Genomic DNA, 17,623 nt, shown 5'->3' with positions numbered 1-17,623 from the left:
TGATTATAATTTAGATCAGCAAAATCTATACCTGCGAGAATCTCCTGTCCTGCCATGAAGAGTTCAGCGTACACGTCTAGTATTTCTACCTCAGAATCAGAGGCCGGAGGGGCTGTCAGGAGAATCCGGCGATTTGTGTCGGTCAGACTTTCTAGAATGCATAAGAACTGGGCTGCACTGCCTTCAAACATGTCCGCCAACAGCTTCTCTGATGGAGTCCTGGGCCAAGTCAGCTATAAAATGTATCACATCCTTTACTGTTTTATCAGATCATACATTAAATACCAAACTAAACAAGTCTACTAATTCACTCTCTAACATTAGGCAATTAAAATATCTCAGTTTGAATTAATTCTTCAATGCTAAGCTACAGTCAAGGGACATAATTATTCGCCACTTCCGCCTAAATCGCGTCACGTTTTCTCGCATGTTCCGTAAAGTAGGGCTGAATTTTTAAATCAAAAGATTTTCCCATTCTATTTTTATCTTTGTGTTGTAATACTGAAATTGATGACGTGTACACAATATTTTTGTCGTCTGCTATATTGTTTGTCGAAAAATATATCTGAAAACAACATGGGTCGCAAGGGAAAGAATTAGATAGACCGTCAGAAATATGGTTGTAGAAGCATATAAAAACAACAGAAATACATCAGAATTGGCGAGGATATTAGGAATCCCTAGGTCAACAATACGTAGTATTGTTAAAAAGTTTGATGAAACGGGACAGGTAGAAAATCGACGAGGAAGAGGGAGGAAGATTAGTGTTTTGGGACAGAGACAAAAACAAACTTTCACGTGTAGTTAAAGATAACAGACGAAGAACTTACGAGGACATTACAGGTATAATAAATGAGGAAAACGATCATAGATTTTGTACAAGGACTATAAAAAGAAAAATTCACGAGCTTGGGTAGCAAACATGAAGGGTTGCCAAGAAAAAAGTCGCTATTCGTGAGGCCAACAAAAAAGCTCGCTGTAAATGGTGCAAGGAGAGGAGAAATTGGACTGTTGATCGTGAGTGGAATAAATGGGTGTTTAGTGATGAAAGCCAAAAATATTAATTGGAAAAAATAAGAAAGTTTATATCTGAGAAAAGACGAGGAAAATATATTGCGCAGCTTGTGTGTCCGCCATCTCGACGACAGTGTGTGATCATGATCTGGGGTTGTGTTTGTATAAAAGGAATGGGAACTTTAACTAGTGTAGAAGGTAACATAAATGCAAGAAAATATATTGAAATATTAGACAACAACCTTTGGCCCGTTCTCCAGACATTTTCCAGATAACGCATATGTATTTATGGACGACAATGCTCTCCGCATAGAGCTAATTTAGTAAAAGAATACATCGCCAATAACAATATAATTACAACATCATGGCCTGCCCAGGAATATCTAAATATCATGTGAACATTTGGTTAAAATTGAAAAGAACACTGGAAACCCGTGCCGAATTATTAACACAAAAGATTTTATGACTGGCGGAAATTTGTCAAAATATTTTAAATCCAATCTTTATAGCAAACGGTAAAAATAAGTATTAAAGATGAAAGGCAATTTAACAAAGTATTGAGGTAAGATGGGCATTTATTAATTTTTAAACAGCTCCTAAATATCAAGGTGCGCTTTGTAAAATTTCGGCGGCCATTTTGAAGTGGCGAATAATTATGTCCCTTGACTGTAGTTACATGTCTATACATAATTTCCAAAAATAAATCTGAATCGATGTGCAATAGAATTAAATCATTTTGGCTCATTTTAGAATTCATTCCTGAAATAAAGCTGCTCTGATTGTAAGAAATGAGAAATTCCTCCATTATCTTTCATAAAATCCAGGATTTGAAGTTGACACATACATGAGAGGCCTCCTTAATCATAGCTTTCAGGGGCTGGGGGGGGTCTCACTTGTAGGTACTTACATGGGAGGTCTCCTTGAGATTAGCTCTTCGTTTTGGGTATCAGTATTGGATTCTTACATGGGAGGCCTCCTTAAGATATGCTTTTGTTTTGGGTCTCAGTATTGGATACTTACATGGGAGGCCTCCTTAAGATTAGCTCTTGTTTTGGGTCTTAGTAAAGCCTTGGGTTTCCTCCTTGTTTCATACACTGATCTTTTGAACACCATAATGGCCATCTGTAATTAAACATCAGAATATAACTGTATTCAATAAATAGAAAATGAAATTAGTTAAAGCAAACATGATGTCAACTTCAGACAAGAATAATAAACAAATTTGTCACTGTATTTAAATTTTATAAATTAATTGATGGTACAATGTGACCTTGATCTCTGCTGTCCTTGACAGTGGATACTTAATTTATAAAAATATTCATTATAAATGACCGCAGCCTGTGACCTTGACCTCTGGTTACCTTGACAGTGGCAGTCCTGAAGGTGATCTCAGACAGGGGCGTCTCTATAGAACTACTCAGGTTCTCCAAGTTACTCAGCTCATTAATCTTCGCTAGTCCTCGCCTTGCAAAGGCCTGAAAGAGTGAATTATACAAGCTTATTAACCATGTAGGAATATATGACTAATCTTGATAGCCAAATGAAAAAAGAAATATAACATTTTTTGAATTCAACTTTACAAGGTCTTTAATTTTTCATTCAAAAATATTTGTAAAACCCCATTCCATTAGAGCCCCTACTTACCTCTGCATGTTGTGATTGTTTACAGTCAAAGTAACACTGACAGACAGCAGTGTAGAGGGTGGCCCTCCAGGGGAGGTACTTGACGGCCAGGAGGGGGACGGAGGTCTCCATACACATACTGGCCCACAGCAGGTACTCCAGGGCCTACAATGTCAACAATTTAAGTCACTTACTGAAGGTCAATCAGTAAAATGTTAAAATCAGTCATATATTTACTGCAATTATTAAAGTCTAACTTTCACAACTCGATACTGATATTTTAATACAATTGAGTATAACTCAACTCATTACCTACCCTTGAGGAGTGCCCCAGGGACATGAGATGACGTGAAATGCTGTAGATGTGAACAGTACCTGTAACAGAATAAAGTATACACATATTATAACTTTATTGCTATAACATGGTGCATTTACCACCTCTTTTTTCCATGCAGTACTGACACTTGCTTCAAAGCATGTATGTCGATTACATGGTGGAATGTGAATATGTCACCACGTACAGAAAGCTCAATTAAACTACCAATGAAATGTGCTATATTTCAGCCTACCATTGTACACTAGCCAGCACAGTGTTTCTTTTGGAAGCACGACCTGCATGACGAGACGGAGGAAATTCAGGATGAGAACACACCTCTCTACAGACTGCTTGTTCTGAAGTTTGGGGTCACCAGCCTTCACCATCTGGTACATACTGATGCTCTTACCCATCAGAGCTCGGAACTACAAATATAAACAACCATCTAGTACATACTGATGCTCTTACCCATCAGAGCTCGGAACAGTAAATACAAATATTAAAACAACCATCTGGTACATACTGATGCTCTTATCCATCAGAGGTCGCAACTAGAAAATATTGACAAATGCTTACTGAAACATATGGAGCTATAAAGCTATATATTTTTTGTGAAACATGGCCCTTAAATGAAAGCTATACATTAGTGAACATGGACCTATAAATGTACATCAATAAATGATTTAAAACAAGACACTGAATGAAATTCTTTAAACTGCATGACCCTTGCCATTTTTGAGAGCTTACGACCTATATGGGATAATATTTCAATTCCAACATGAGCGGTGTAATGCATAACAGTAAATTATTTTTCACTCTAAATAAAACATAGTGAAATAAACTGTAAAAACAAGTTTAATATAAAAGTTTCATGTAAAATACAGATAAAGATAAAATAAAAATGTGTTGCTCATTATGTTATAAACAATCTTGTACTGCCCATAAAGTGTTTCAGTGGTGACATGTATTTTAAATGAGTAGCAAAAACTTACAGTGAGACCGGCATTTTCTGAATCAAAACCCCCTGGGAAGAACATTTTCTTGAAGGCGTCTACATCAGTTATTTCTTCTACATTGAGATTCCCAAAGTGCATCAGATATCTATCATAGCACTGCCACAGGGCAATACTGTACTCCTGGAATAAAAATCATCAAATCTCAATTAAATTTTGAATGGATATACAACAGTATAAATCAACATTTTACATGTACAGACGCTTAAAAAATTTAATTCTCGCTTTTCAGGGCAATTAAGGTATAAAACATGTGCAATTATAATATGATTTATAATCTTTATATTTATTCTGTTCATCTATTCTAGAAGCTATAAATACTAAGTTACATTGTCTTTATTGCTTATCATAGTATATTTACTTACCTTAACCAACACTAGGAAGTCTCCCACCTCTAACAACTTGCTCTGGTAGTACTCTTTAGGAAGCTTAGGTTCATACTTGTTCCACAACTCAAACAGTGTGTCAGAACTAAAAGGGAAATTAATTGATTATCTTCTAATCAAAGGAATTGATTCAAGTTTTGTTGTATTTCTTGAAATAAAAACTTACAGTTCTGTTCTTCAGATGCACAAAACAATATCATTATACCCCTTTTATATAAACAGTCCCTAAAAATCCAACAGTTCAATTGTTTTCCACAACTGTCGGTCCAGGAAATGATAAATAGACCATTAAAAAAATACTGTAAACAGTTGCTCGCTGACATCAAAAGGCACTAAATTGAGCTATATTTTCATTTGGCAAAGGAGTGCAGTGTATAACAAAATAGTTGTTGACAGGAATTTAAACAGTGACTGCCAATATGTTGGATTGGAGTGCTAACTGTTGTCAGCATCCTACGGCCTTGGGTAATCTTGCACTCTGGTACAACAGATCGACCATTTCCCTATACCCAGTCAACAACTGTATACTGTTACCTATGCTATGTGAACTAAGAATGTTAATGTAAATTTTATAAAAATCAGAAATTTAGGAAAGTGACTGACTCATTCACATTGAAATTAATCTCTTGGGGGAATTTTTGAACATGTAATTAAATGAATAAAACGTACGGCCTTGAAGACGGTTCCTCGTCTGGCTTTTTATACCCAGGTGCACTTCTTTTTCTCATGTACCCCATAAACTTCTTGATTTCTTGGTCAAGGGATTGGAAAACGGGGTTGTTCTTGTCCTTGTTGTAAAAGGAGCTTGGCTGGCCACGATTGGCAACATTTGCCGCGGCGCTTCGCAAAATCGCCGCCATCTTCTCCAACTGTTCACTACTTGTGGGTTATACTTATTGAATAAAAATGTTTTCTTTCCAAACAGCCATCATCGACGCGCACCGCGTTTCTAGGGAAGAACGATAACTCGTGCTAGCACTTTGGGTTACAGAAACTTTCAGATAGGAATTCATTTTCCCGAATATACTAACTGAACGTTAAATCATCGTATAATTAAAATTTGTCCTAAAATTTGGGAAAAGTAAAGGCAAAAAATCTAACTATTCTGACACAATATAAAATTATATTAAGTACTACTTTATCTATAAAACTAAATCCGGGAAAATAATCGAAACCAAGATGAATTTTACTTCACTTTGTCTTTCCCACATGCTTCCGGTGTGAATGATCTAAGAGAACCGGTAATTTGTTTGACATATTTTGATCTTTTATACACTTAAAATTTGTAAATTTCTTTTTATTTATCCAAAGATTAAATAGTTCTATTGAAAAATTTGTACAATTTTATATAGAAATGAAAATTTACATTTAAATTGTTCACTTATTCAGACTGAATGTTGGTAAAAGAACATTTCATTAACATTACGCAATTCACAATATTTCAAGGCGAAGAAACTATACCAGATAAAATATGCCGAAAAAGGGTAAAGGAAAAGCAAAAGAAGAGGAACTCTGGAACGGCGATGAAGAGGAAAAAGCGTTAGATGAAAAAATGAAGAAATTAGCGACGGATGATGGTGCAGCTGGAAAAGAGAAGAAGAAAAAGAAGAAATCAAAACTGGCCCAGCTAGCTGAAATAATGGCAGCAGAGGACGATGAAGAGGAAGGTGAGACAACTTTTAGAAAAGTCTTAAAGTGTCATATTGTGAAACACTATACAAGCTTCATTAGATTCAGTTAGTAGGGCTGGGTATTGGCGCGAGATTTTGTATTGCGATATATTGCGATACTTTTAACTGTATTGCAATATGTATTGCAATCTTTTTAATGTAATAAAAATGACATTTTCTTACTATATTTACTTTAATTTACATGCAGAATGTATATAACTATGATAAGTAACCAACACGGAAAAAAATCGTGTTGATTTCATTTAAGTTATGCTCTGAAATGTTCCCACAAAACAACTTCTGACTAACTGTTTGGCTTAATAACAAACTTTCATAAGTCCATTTTTATATTCAATGCTAAAATTGCCCATATATCGATATTACAAAATCGTATTGCGATACTATATTTTTTGCCATTGTATTGCAATATATTGAAATATCGATATTATTGCCCAGCCCTATCAGTTAGAATAATCTGTGTCTTGATACAAGCCCTCACCTCAGTTAGAATATGTCCCATATACTCGCAATGTAGCTAATCGGAGCGTTCCGCTCCGAAATGATTTTGAAGAATATTTAAAAGGATTTGCACTTGAAAAAACAAACCCTTTTGAAATTGCGTATGCCTTTCATCCCAAAAAATAATCCATATAAAGACGAAAATTTAATTAATTTTCTCAACATTTTCCTCTCACTTCAAATTTACCTGCCATGTTTACATTTGGAACTCTCTGGATTGTTGGTAGTAAATGCACTGGAAGTGAGTGAGTTATCACCCGTGTTTCTTCTGCTACATTACGAATATAGGAACAAATTAGGGATGTCAACGAATGATCGACTATTTGACTGTCAGTCGAACGGACCTACTATCGAATAATGAAACAACACTGGAATATTAAATAAAGAAAAGGAGGTGATAATGAAATTTATCTTAGCCTGATTGCAATTTCTGAGGAATGGGGGTACTGACCATGTATGATTTTGAGTAACTGAATAGTTTTTTGAGTCTAGGAAATTTTTTTATTTTAGTAAAAGAGGAAGAAATTGTTGAACCACAAAAGAAAGAAAAGAGCAAACCTAAGGTAGAGGAGAGGGAGGAGGTGAAGTTTGATTATTACGAGTCTGACGAGGAAGGACAGAAGGATGAAGAAGAGGAAAAAGCAGAGGAACAGGTGGAGGAAAACAAACCCAAACTCAGCAAGAAGGAAATGAAGAAACTCAAAAAGCAGGCCGAGTACCAGAAACAGCTGGAAAGCATGGAGGCCGGAGGGGTGGAAAATTTCACCGTTTCACAGGCGGAGAAATCTGCTAAAGCCACCATACTGGACAGTCAGGATATCAAAGTGGAGAACTTCTCCATCGCTGCTAAAGGAAAAGATCTGTTTGTCAACGCCAGCTTGTACATCACCGCAGGGAGGAGATATGGTCTGGTGGGTCCTAACGGTCATGGAAAGACGACCCTTCTGAATCACATGGCCAAGAAGATTCTGAACATTCCAGCTAGTATTGATATTCTGCTGTGTGAGCAAGAGATTGTGGCGGATGAGACCAAATCCATTGATTCTGTTCTGAAGGCTGACAAGGTCCGCACCGCTCTCCTAGAGGAAGAAAAAAAGCTCCAAGTGGAAGTGGAAAAAGGGAACACAAAAATCAATGAAAGACTTCAGGAGGTTTGTTTTGAGTAAAAATAATCTTTTAATTCAGAACAAAAATAAAATATTTGCAAAATAAATGCCAGTTATAAAGAATATTTTTGAATTATTACTTGGGCATATTTATAAGATTTGTAATTTTGTCATTAAAGCTTTTTCTCTTTCCATGAGGTTTTATGATCTTTCTTGAGACCCGATTTTATAAATCAATATAATGTACATACACGTACAAACTTTCACTATTTTAGGTTTATGACGAGCTTCGAGCCATTGGTGCTGACGCAGCAGAACCAAAGGCCAGGAGGATCCTCGCAGGTCTTGGATTCACGAAAGAGATGATGGAGCGCCCCACAAAGAATCTCTCGGGAGGTTGGAGAATGAGGGTGTCCCTGGCTAGAGCCCTGTTCCTGGAGCCCACCCTCCTCTTACTGGACGAGCCCACGAATCACTTGGATCTCAATGCCGTTATTTGGCTGGATAATTATCTGCAGACCTGGAAGAAGACGCTGCTGGTGGTCTCTCACGACCAGAGCTTTTTGGACAATGTCTGTACGGACATTATTCATCTAGATCAGCACAAGTTGTTCTATTACAGAGGAAATTACGCGACCTTTAAGAAGATGTTGAAGCAAAAGAGAAAAGAACAAGCCAAGGCATATGAGAAGCAGGAAAAGATGTTAAAGGAAATGAAAGCTTCAGGTAAATCAACAAAAGTGGCTGAAGCCAAACAGAAAGAGGCCCTGACACGAAAGCAGGAGAAGAATAGAAACAAGAAAATGCAGGCTGCCATTGAAGAAGAGAACAAACCTACAGAATTGTTACAGAAACCAAAAGAGTACATTGTCAAGTTCAATTTCCCCAACCCCAGCCCATTGAATCCTCCAATATTGGGTCTGAATAATGTGACATTTGCGTATGGAAACAACCCGGCATTGTTTGTGAATCTGGACTTTGGAATTGACATGAGTTCAAGAGTTGCTATAGTGGGACCTAACGGTGTTGGAAAGTCTACGTTTTTAAAACTCCTTGTGGGAGATCTAGAACCTCAGAAAGGAGATATGATTAAAAATCATAGACTGAGAATTGGGAAATATGACCAACATTCTGCAGATCAGCTAAATATGGATGAGACACCGTGTGAGTATTTACAAAGACTGTTTAACATCCCATATCAGGACTCCAGAAAAATGCTCGGAAAATTCGGGCTGGCCAGTCATGCCCACACAATTAAAATTCGCGATCTTTCTGGAGGACAAAAAGCCCGGGTTGCCCTGGCAGACCTCTCATGTCGCGCGGCAGATGTGTTGATTCTTGACGAGCCTACCAATAATCTGGATATTGAATCGATCGATGCTCTCGGTGATGCAATAAACGATTACGAGGGAGGAGTTATTATTGTGTCTCACGACGAGAGACTGATCCGAGATACAGACTGCACTCTGTGGGTGGTGGAGGATCGTACTATTAATGAGGTGGATGGTGGATTCGATGACTATCGTCGTGAACTTCTGGAATCTTTGGGAGAGGAAGTGGTGATAGCTCAGCCAACAGATATAAACTGAGGAATGTCTAGAATGTTGGTTATTTATATATAAGATATTTGTTTTGGTGCAATGTTTTTGGAGGATAATGAAATGTCAAATTTTTTTTGGCACTAATTTCTTTTTCCAGGTTAGTGCTTGTAAAAATTTTTGGAAAAATTACGATTGATAAGGCAATATGCTCTCTCTTTATGTCTACCATATAAAAGGTTAAATTGAAGATATTAATTTTATTGGAAAAAAATATTATACATGTATTTTCCTTCTAATTTTGGATACCTGCAGTTTTATAATGCATATATTTTTCATGTTTAAACTAAATTTCTCTGGGGATTTTTTTCCTACATTTTAAACATATTGATAAAGAAAAAAACTGATTTTTTGTCTATGCATTGTACAGTAATACATGTTTGACTTTCTTATGAAGAAAAGTGTAGCTTTTTAATGGCATTTAATATGAAATAAAAAAAAAAAGCAAGTTATCTGAATTTAAAGAGTTGAAGATCATTTAAATTACCGGTATCATTTTTCTGAGAGATTCATTTCTATGGCAACACAAAAGAAAGATAAAAATATTTTTTAATTTAAAATATTCTCAGTATATTTTCTATAGGCCATTTTGAATACCTTTCTTTTATTGGATTTACATTTAGTGAGACATTTGTATGCAATTTAAAAAAAAGCTCTTTTAAAGAGTTTAAGATCATTTAAATTACCATTTTTCTGAGAGATTCTAGGCCACAAAAGAAAGAAAAAAAGACTAAGTATAGCTATAGGCCATTTTGAATATGTTGTAAATACGCCATCTTCTAGACAATCCTTTATTCAGATATGTATATTCTGGTTGTTTGCATTTTCTTCCAATTGCTTTTATAATTATATATCCTTCTAAATATTCATTGTTAGTAGAATATTTTGATTTTTATGCCCAGTTCGAATTTATTATATAAAAATATCTAAGATCAAGTTCTGTTTTGGGTACATGCAATCAAGCTTAGTTATGCCCCTTGAACTTCAAAAAATTTTTATTAATTGCAGTTTCCATTCATTTCCTCTGCAGAGGTCACACATACTGAAACGAAATTTTGAATGCAGATTTATCATAATATCTAGGTCAAGATATTTTGGGCACTATCAAGCAATTTTTGACAGAGATATGCCCACATGACTTGGAATAATTAGAAGTTTTTGCAGTTTCTATTCATTTTCTTTGCAGAGGTTGCACATGCTGAGATGAAATTTTGTATACAGATTTATCATAAGAATGTTTATGTCATGTTGGTTACAATCGAGCAATTTTTGACAGAATTATGTCCCTTGTGCAGAGGGGGGTTTGATGGGTTAAGTTGCAGAAATGATATCTCTTGTAATTATAATTTTATCAGTACATATTTTTTTATGTGTCGTCAAATTACATAATTGGATTGGACATCAGGCATGGCATAAAACAAGTCTTCAAGTGGGTCAAGGTTAAATGTTAAGAATTTACAATGATAAAATAAATATTTCCAGATGTAATGCTGCAAGAATAAGGGGCCTTTTTGCTAAGAAGAGTTCTGGTACTCTGATTCATTTCCTCACTGTAGTTCCAATAAGTATGAATGACAGAATCAGGCAGTGTTTCTTAATTTCCAAATCAATGTTTTATTACTAAACAGCCAGTTCAAATTTAATCAAATAGAAGTAGGTAATTGCTTTAATATTTTCGTTCACTGATTCCATCTAGTCACAAAAAGAAGAAAAAGACTGGATAATTTAATGTATCAGGTAATATATTTATTAACAAATTCAAAAAAATGAATATTTAAACCAAGATCCTTGAAATTTTTACAAGAATCATTGAAAATATTGTCTAAATGCACATTTAATGTACAGTACTGTAAAATTTAAATAAATGATTGGTTAACTTCTCTCATGGATTGATAAAATGATTTCTTTAGATTCTGAATGTAGCAAATAGTTGAGTGCACAAAACAAAGGTTTCCAATAACTACAACTTCACATATATAATTAATCTTTTTTTAAAGTAACCTAGCTGAAACCTTGTGAAAAATTGATTTAAAGCACATTAGGTGTGATGTAACAATATGAAGGCAACAAAAACTCTGATTTATATGAAATCCATCAATACGTTTTGAAAAACCTTTTTCACTGTCAAGTGTTTAAAATTCAGCCAATGTTGATATTTATTTTTTCAATGTGAAGAGACTATTAGGTATAGTGTAAATAAACAGAATCGATCATCATACTCGGCTCTGATCCAAGGCAGTGTTGAGGGAGTGATTCTTGTACATTCCACATGTTCCTAGGTGCTGTAGGGAAAAAAAGGAGTAAAAATATTTAAAATAACGTTATAAAATGATATCATTTTAATAGGTTCAGACCTAAAACATTTTATTTCTTTTATTACAAAAAAGAGATTGTATACCTGAGATTAAATGTTCAATAATTGTACGTAATATAATTTTTTCCTAACATATTCTAATCACAATCTGTAGTATGACATTGTGTACATATAGGTCTTGCATGTAAAATTACCAGCAGCCCCAAGTGATGACACCTGTACATTCTATTTAAAAATATAGGAAATGATGTGTTGGGTTTCTTACCATTGAGAATTTTTGTGACCGGGCATGGAAAGTTGTGGGCATGGTGTGAACAGAGGGGGCCTTAGCTCCGTAATCTGAAGAACTGGTTCTGTACATAGGATGCTGGGGTTTACCTCCGTAGCCCTGAAACCACTCTGTCAAGGAAATGTAAATTGATTTGTTTCATATATGTGTATATCCCTATTTAGAATCTGAGGAATCTTAACATTCAAAATAATAATCTTTTTTGGTAAGATGTGCTGATGATCACAATTAATGTTGGTTTTATTGAATTTATCCATACCTGGGTTTTCAAATCTGTTTGGAATGTTGTCTGTTCTGTAAAATTCTGAGGTTTTTGAACCAGCTGGGACATTGCCAGGTGCAGCCTGCTGCTGAAATAAGTTTGATGCTTGATAATATATCTCTGTTAGACATGTTAAAAGTTTAGCTCACCATGCCTTTTAACCAAGTCATGTAGCTTATAATTCTTGTGCCGCAAGCCCACAATCTCCACATATCTGGGCCATGGGAATGGCTTTATACAAGTAATACATATATGACAAATGCGTATATAATTGCATATGGGGACTAGCTGCAGAACTGAAGCTCTCCGAAAAATATTTTGACAGACCGGAGAGCTACATTGCCACCCATTGAAAAAACTATATATTTATTGCGCAGTACTTTGCGCTTGGTTACCGATTAATTCTTCCAATTTTTACCTCAATTGTATAAAATTTAGATTTCAACAAATTCCGTACTCCTCTATCAAGTACTTGTGTAGTTGACATCTACACGAAGCGCATTAGGCCGATTATCTTGCAAACCAAAATGGCAGTATAAATAGACAAAATTTTCGATGATCTCGATTTCAGGGCCAGGAGGGCTATTAATAACAATTATATGGAATGTTTTATTGTGAAAAAATATATTAGGAACATACGGTTAGTAATATTTTGAGATGATAGTTTTTAAAACATCGAGAAACAAATCAATAAACAGCACACTTTTTTGTGCGCAATAAACATACAGTTTTTAATTCAATGGGTGGCACTAGTTCTCTGGTCTGTCAAAATATTTTTTCGGAGAGCTACAGTTCTGCAGCTGATATGGGACATGCATGTAAAAGTAAACTAATATTAACCTTGTCCGGGATTTAATAAGATTTCTTGACTTTAATTTGAGTAACAAGCTTAATTAAATCATGTAAATTGGAACTTGAAATTTCGAAAGTTGAAAGTTTGCTATATTATAGTTTTTCAAAGCTTTTAAAAATAGCCTCTTTAAGTATTCAAAAGTAGATTTTATTTAAAACGTACAGTATAAAACGCTGCTTTAGTTTTGAACAAGGAACTTTAGGAAGATCGATATCTATATTGTTTTCCATTTCTGTATAAAAATAAACGTAAAATATAACATGCCTACTGCGAATAAAATTCTTTGAACAACATTAAAAATTAAAAATTTCGCCAAGAACCTTACCTGATCTGCCATCTTATCTGTATGTCTAAATGTTGACTGCTGTATGTACAAAGCTGAGGTGTAATCGTCGTGGTTGCTAGGACGTTACGTCACTTCCAACAACACAAATAACGAATCGCGAGCCCGATGAAAATAAAACTTGAAAAAATTGTCCTTCACACCCGTTTTACAAAAGAGGAGAAAATTAAAAGACGTCCAAGATATTTAATTGTTTGTAAAATATTGCATACTTTTATTCTGATTAAAACTACTTTTGTAGACATGACTTACTTCATTCTTTTTTTTTATATAATAGATTAAACCTTTTGTCAATGTTTAATAAACATTAAAAAAATATATTGTAATGTTGAATGATTATAAAATAATGCAGAACAAAATGTTGGTCTTAGTCGTTAGTTCGTTTGTAAAACGGGTCCCTTGATTGGATAATAAAATAATAATAATGATATATACATTATATAATATTTAATACTTTCAGCATGCAGACCACAGTTTTATCAGGTAGCAACCCAACCTCTTTCCATATACATGTATTTTACCTTTTTTTGTTTTTTTTTTTCCCTATTGAAAGGCTTTTCCACCATCATTCATTTAACCAAACTTAATTATATAGGATCCTCTATCCGCATCATTTTTTATACATGTAGTATAATAGTAACGTATTTAAATAAAATTTTGGTAGTAAAAAAAGCAACTGAGTGATTTGAACAAAATCAGTAGTATTTTAGTAATTAAAAACTTGAAAATCCTATGTTGTGTTGCAATTGGTGATGGTGGTATATATACACACACCCGCCACGAAATAGGGTTTTCGATTTTGAAGATTTTGTTTTGCTAAAAAAAATACTTCCAATTTTTGAAAAATGACCTTGAACTCCCACCCGTCAGACATCTAGTATAACTTGTAACAGACAAGAAGACAGTCAGGTGTTTGTGTGCATGTGCTTTTAATTTTTATGCGCCCGAATCGATAGATCCGGGGCGTATATTGTTTTTGTCCTGTATGTCTGTCTGTTTGTCTGCAAACTTTAACCTTCGCCATAACTTTTGAATCATTAAAGATAGAGACTTCATATTTGGTATACATACTTCACTAATAAAGTTCTTTCAAATGACACCATGGTCAATGACCTTCTGACATTGACCAATATGCTAAAATAGCTTTTTTCTGCAAACTTTAACCTTTGCCATAACTTTTTGAACCATGAAAGATAGAGACTGCATATTTGGTATGCTAATTAAACTCTTTCCAATAATACCAAGGTCAATGACCTAGTGACCTTGACAGTGAAATGTATGCTAAAAATACATTTTTGTCTTCAAACTTTAACCTTCGCCATACCCTTTGAACTAAAAAAAGATAGAGACTTCATATTTGGTATGCATACTCCACACATGATGCCTTTTCAAATGACACCAAGGTCAATGACCTTGACTGTGACCTATATGCTATAAATAGCTTTTTTGTACCTAGCTTCATCATAACTTTTGAACCAGGAGAGATAGAGGCTTTATATTTGGTATGTGTGTCAATAACCTTGTGACCTCGATTGTGACCTATATGTTAAAAATAGCTTTTTTCCGAACTTCGTAGCAGCCGGGCGCATAGTGTTTCACAAGCACATCTTGTTTCTTTTAAATTATAATTTTTGCTTGTCCGTGAAAAAATTAGTCTAACATATCTGTTAGAATATATGTGGGACTCAGCCCACCACTATTATATTACCCGGTTAAATGGATGGAAATTCAGCTATTTACAATTTGTTTAACACATACATGGTGGGTCCGTGTAACACTTATCAATTCAAATTTCTAAAACGATTTCGAGTTTTAGAATGTTAATATATTATTTCAAATATCTAACTTTCAAAAACTTGATTTGATATTGAATTTTAATATTTTAGAAAAATCTAAAATTTCAATTTTCCAAACAGGTTTAACATTTTGAGTTTTAAGATTTTTATTAAATATTCAAAATTCAAATTTCCAAAAACAAATTTTGTATTTTAAACTTTAGAGTTTTTAATCTACCGTTTGTTCCAAAGTTTAAACATAAAATTCGATAACATTTTCGTCTTTTAATTATTTAAAATTTACCTCAAACTTCCAACTTTCAAACGCTTTAGATTTTTAGAAATTTAGAATTTTGATTTTAAATTTAAAATAACCAAAACACGTTTGTACTTTTGAAGTTTACAAATATCCAAAATATGAAATTCATGTGTAAATTTTGGATATTTGCAAAATTCTAAAGAACAGCGTTAATTATCAAAAATTTTCTAAAAATCTTAATATACAAAGTTGGATTTTAGAATTTGAAGCTAATTTCAAATAATCGAAAGAAAAAAATATTACCAAACTTTAGATTGTTAAGTGTAAACTTTCTGAACAAACGGAAGCACCATAATATTTGGTAATTTGAATTTTGAAAATTTAACAATAAAGTGAAAATTCTAAAACCTATTTGGAAATTTAGATTTTTGACGAAATATTAAATTTCATTATATCAAATCAGTTTGAGTTTTTGAAAGTTAGATATTTGAATTAATATATTAACATTCTGTGTGTGTGTGTGTGTGACACGGACCATGGTGATGTAATATAAATGTCAGTGCAAGTTTAAATTTTGGAAGTGACGTATACGTAATTTGCATATAAATCTTGTTGTATCCTTATGCTCTTTAAGCAAACACTGTGGAATATCATTCCAATAAACATACACAGCAAAGTTAAAATACAAAATTTGTTTATGATCAAAACGCTAGTTTTTATTTTTTTTTTTAACAAATGGGTAAACATAAATTATATGTTCAAATTATTCATATATACACACATATCAATCTTATAACAAATGTTATTACCAAAAAATATTGATTTATATCAAATATTGTGTATTTTTTACACATAAGTAAACATATAAAATCATATTTCCCGACAAAAAGTTCATCAAGTTGTAAGTTGGCAATAGGATCATTAAAGTCTAGGAATACTTGAGGACTTTAATTTTGGAGGTGTGGCATTCAGTTACCCACACTCGATTTTCACTGTCTACTGCAATGCCCGTGGTGCCTGTAACCCCGCATGCGTCATCAATGAATCCCAGTAACTGACCATATTGGTCCAGTACATGGATCAAATCGTTCCCTGTGTCCACAATGAAAATGTGATATAAAGAATCAGTCGCCAGACATCCTGGTTTAAATTCGGCTATCACGTGACTTCCCGAGTATTTGAATCGAACACTCCCCGATTCGTCGAATACTAACACACTTTTGGCTTGACAGTCGGTAACACAGATATCAGTGTTTTTATTTTCTTCTACGAAAATGGCCAGATCTCCAGGCTTGAAGAAGGGAATTCCGTTTTCGTCAAAATGAATTTCCTGAATACATTTCCTTCCGAAGTATCGCCTGATCAGTTTCTTTGAGTAGTTTTTATTTGACAAACCAATCAACAATTCGCCTTTCGATGTGTAACATATTCCCGAGGGTCTCCACTTCCTAAAACACATCACCTCCTTAACATGTCTGTTTTTCCTTTTAAAGATTTTTCTTTGATAATGATCTGAGTACATAAGTCTACCCTTAAAATCTACGGTAAGGTCGGTCGGACGACGTCCAGATCCGGTTTGAAATATATCTTTCACTGCAAATTCTTCCTCCATGTTCCAGCCTTCAATGACGTCATCTATGCCACTTATCCAGACCTCCGAGGAACCGAAACAAGCCAATCTTCTAGGAACGTCACTTCCGGTTTGTATAGAAGCAACAAGAACTGTTTGCAAGGAACTAGTAGATATTTCCATCGTTTCTTTTTCAATGCAGTTTACTTCCTTTGTTCATTTTAAAACAATTATATAAAGACATATCTACTGGAAAATAAATACCACACTAAAAACTCTTTTTATATTGTCAAGTTGAAGCTATTTAGCTACAGATCTCTACAAGTAACCTCTGGTTTCATCAATGATTGATACAGTGCATATTTTGGGTGTCATTTTGAACAATTAAATTACAACATATGATTGTCCTCACATCTTGTATTTGTTTTACCTACTCAGTTGGTACTTTGTTGGCCAAAAGCACTGTCACTGTGGTTGGATGATCTCTATATTTCTCTCCATTATAAATGGTCGACGAGGACCGCAAGACCAAAAATTTCAAGCAAATACCAATTTGATTTGAATTTCAGTCCACGTGTTAATTTTTGTAACTTTTTTGGGTTAAATGATATATACTTGTCTTCAATCTTCGTCCCCATGTACTGTGTATATACCCAGAGGGTATACTTCGAGATATATCCTTCATGCAAAGAAAAAATTGGATATGCCTGAAC

General features: G+C 34.2%; 4 protein-coding genes across 5 annotated transcripts in view; 1 reads left to right on the top strand and 3 right to left on the bottom strand.

The window, feature by feature from the left end:
• Positions 1 to 5,278, bottom strand: part of LOC134280407 (cilia- and flagella-associated protein 54-like) — a 45,332-nt gene extending 40,054 nt beyond the window's left edge. Inside the window, exons 1-9 of the mRNA XM_062762809.1 lie at positions 5,022 to 5,278; positions 4,332 to 4,437; positions 3,946 to 4,089; positions 3,207 to 3,378; positions 2,954 to 3,012; positions 2,659 to 2,802; positions 2,376 to 2,489; positions 2,035 to 2,136; positions 32 to 233 (exon numbers count right to left, since the gene is read on the bottom strand). Of these exons, the coding sequence (XP_062618793.1) occupies positions 32 to 233; positions 2,035 to 2,136; positions 2,376 to 2,489; positions 2,659 to 2,802; positions 2,954 to 3,012; positions 3,207 to 3,378; positions 3,946 to 4,089; positions 4,332 to 4,437; positions 5,022 to 5,212 (1,234 nt within the window). The 5' untranslated portion in view covers positions 5,213 to 5,278. The remainder of the gene's footprint in view (positions 1 to 31; positions 234 to 2,034; positions 2,137 to 2,375; positions 2,490 to 2,658; positions 2,803 to 2,953; positions 3,013 to 3,206; positions 3,379 to 3,945; positions 4,090 to 4,331; positions 4,438 to 5,021) is intronic.
• A 258-nt stretch (positions 5,279 to 5,536) lies between these two features.
• On the top strand, positions 5,537 to 9,509 carry LOC134280421 (ATP-binding cassette sub-family F member 1-like). Its single transcript, XM_062762829.1, has 4 exons — positions 5,537 to 5,593; positions 5,799 to 6,019; positions 7,052 to 7,692; positions 7,923 to 9,509. The coding sequence occupies exons 2-4, from the start codon at positions 5,824 to 5,826 to the stop codon at positions 9,234 to 9,236; spliced, it is 2,151 nt and encodes a 716-aa protein (XP_062618813.1). The 5' UTR covers positions 5,537 to 5,593; positions 5,799 to 5,823; the 3' UTR covers positions 9,237 to 9,509.
• A 1,460-nt stretch (positions 9,510 to 10,969) lies between these two features.
• LOC134280417 (piercer of microtubule wall 1 protein-like) lies at positions 10,970 to 13,426 on the bottom strand. 2 transcript variants are annotated; one of them, XM_062762823.1, is made up of 4 exons: positions 13,289 to 13,426; positions 12,108 to 12,195; positions 11,825 to 11,958; positions 10,970 to 11,527 (listed from the first exon to the last, which is right to left on the bottom strand). In XM_062762823.1, the coding sequence occupies exons 1-4, from the start codon at positions 13,298 to 13,300 to the stop codon at positions 11,459 to 11,461; spliced, it is 303 nt and encodes a 100-aa protein (XP_062618807.1). In that variant the 5' UTR covers positions 13,301 to 13,426; the 3' UTR covers positions 10,970 to 11,458. The 2 variants fall into 2 exon arrangements, with proteins under 2 accessions (XP_062618807.1, XP_062618805.1); XM_062762821.1 differs by having other exon boundaries at positions 12,108 to 12,198; positions 13,289 to 13,401.
• A 2,842-nt stretch (positions 13,427 to 16,268) lies between these two features.
• On the bottom strand, positions 16,269 to 17,093 carry LOC134280406 (uncharacterized). Its single transcript, XM_062762808.1, has one exon. It carries the CDS (start codon positions 17,091 to 17,093, stop codon positions 16,269 to 16,271), a length of 825 nt encoding a protein of 274 aa, XP_062618792.1.
• Between the last annotated feature and the right edge of the window lie 530 nt (positions 17,094 to 17,623).

Source organism: Saccostrea cucullata, unplaced genomic scaffold, assembly GCF_032062105.1.
Source record: "Saccostrea cucullata isolate Sc308-1 unplaced genomic scaffold, CSIRO_AGI_Scuc_v1 ctg637, whole genome shotgun sequence".
Classification (NCBI taxonomy): domain Eukaryota; kingdom Metazoa; phylum Mollusca; class Bivalvia; order Ostreida; family Ostreidae; genus Saccostrea; species Saccostrea cuccullata.
Note: the sequence above shows the minus strand (reverse complement) of the source record. Positions and strands in the feature narration are given on the sequence as shown.

Bases quoted from the DNA above. Each gene is read 5' to 3' on its own strand.
- LOC134280417 (XM_062762821.1), bottom strand. The intron at 11,959-12,107 runs GTATGGATAAAT...TTTCCTTGACAG, and splicing joins AAACAGATTTGAAAACCCAG to AGTGGTTTCAGGGCTACGGA. The intron at 11,528-11,824 runs GTAAGAAACCCA...TTTTCCCTACAG, and splicing joins GGTCACAAAAATTCTCAATG to CACCTAGGAACATGTGGAAT.
- LOC134280421 (XM_062762829.1), top strand. From the start codon at position 5,824: ATGCCGAAAAAGGGTAAAGGAAAAGCAAAAGAAGAGGAACTCTGGAAC. The intron at 6,020-7,051 runs GTGAGACAACTT...TTTTTATTTTAG, and splicing joins AGAGGACGATGAAGAGGAAG to TAAAAGAGGAAGAAATTGTT. The intron at 7,693-7,922 runs GTTTGTTTTGAG...TCACTATTTTAG, and splicing joins TCAATGAAAGACTTCAGGAG to GTTTATGACGAGCTTCGAGC.
- LOC134280406 (XM_062762808.1), bottom strand. From the start codon at position 17,093: ATGGAAATATCTACTAGTTCCTTGCAAACAGTTCTTGTTGCTTCTATA.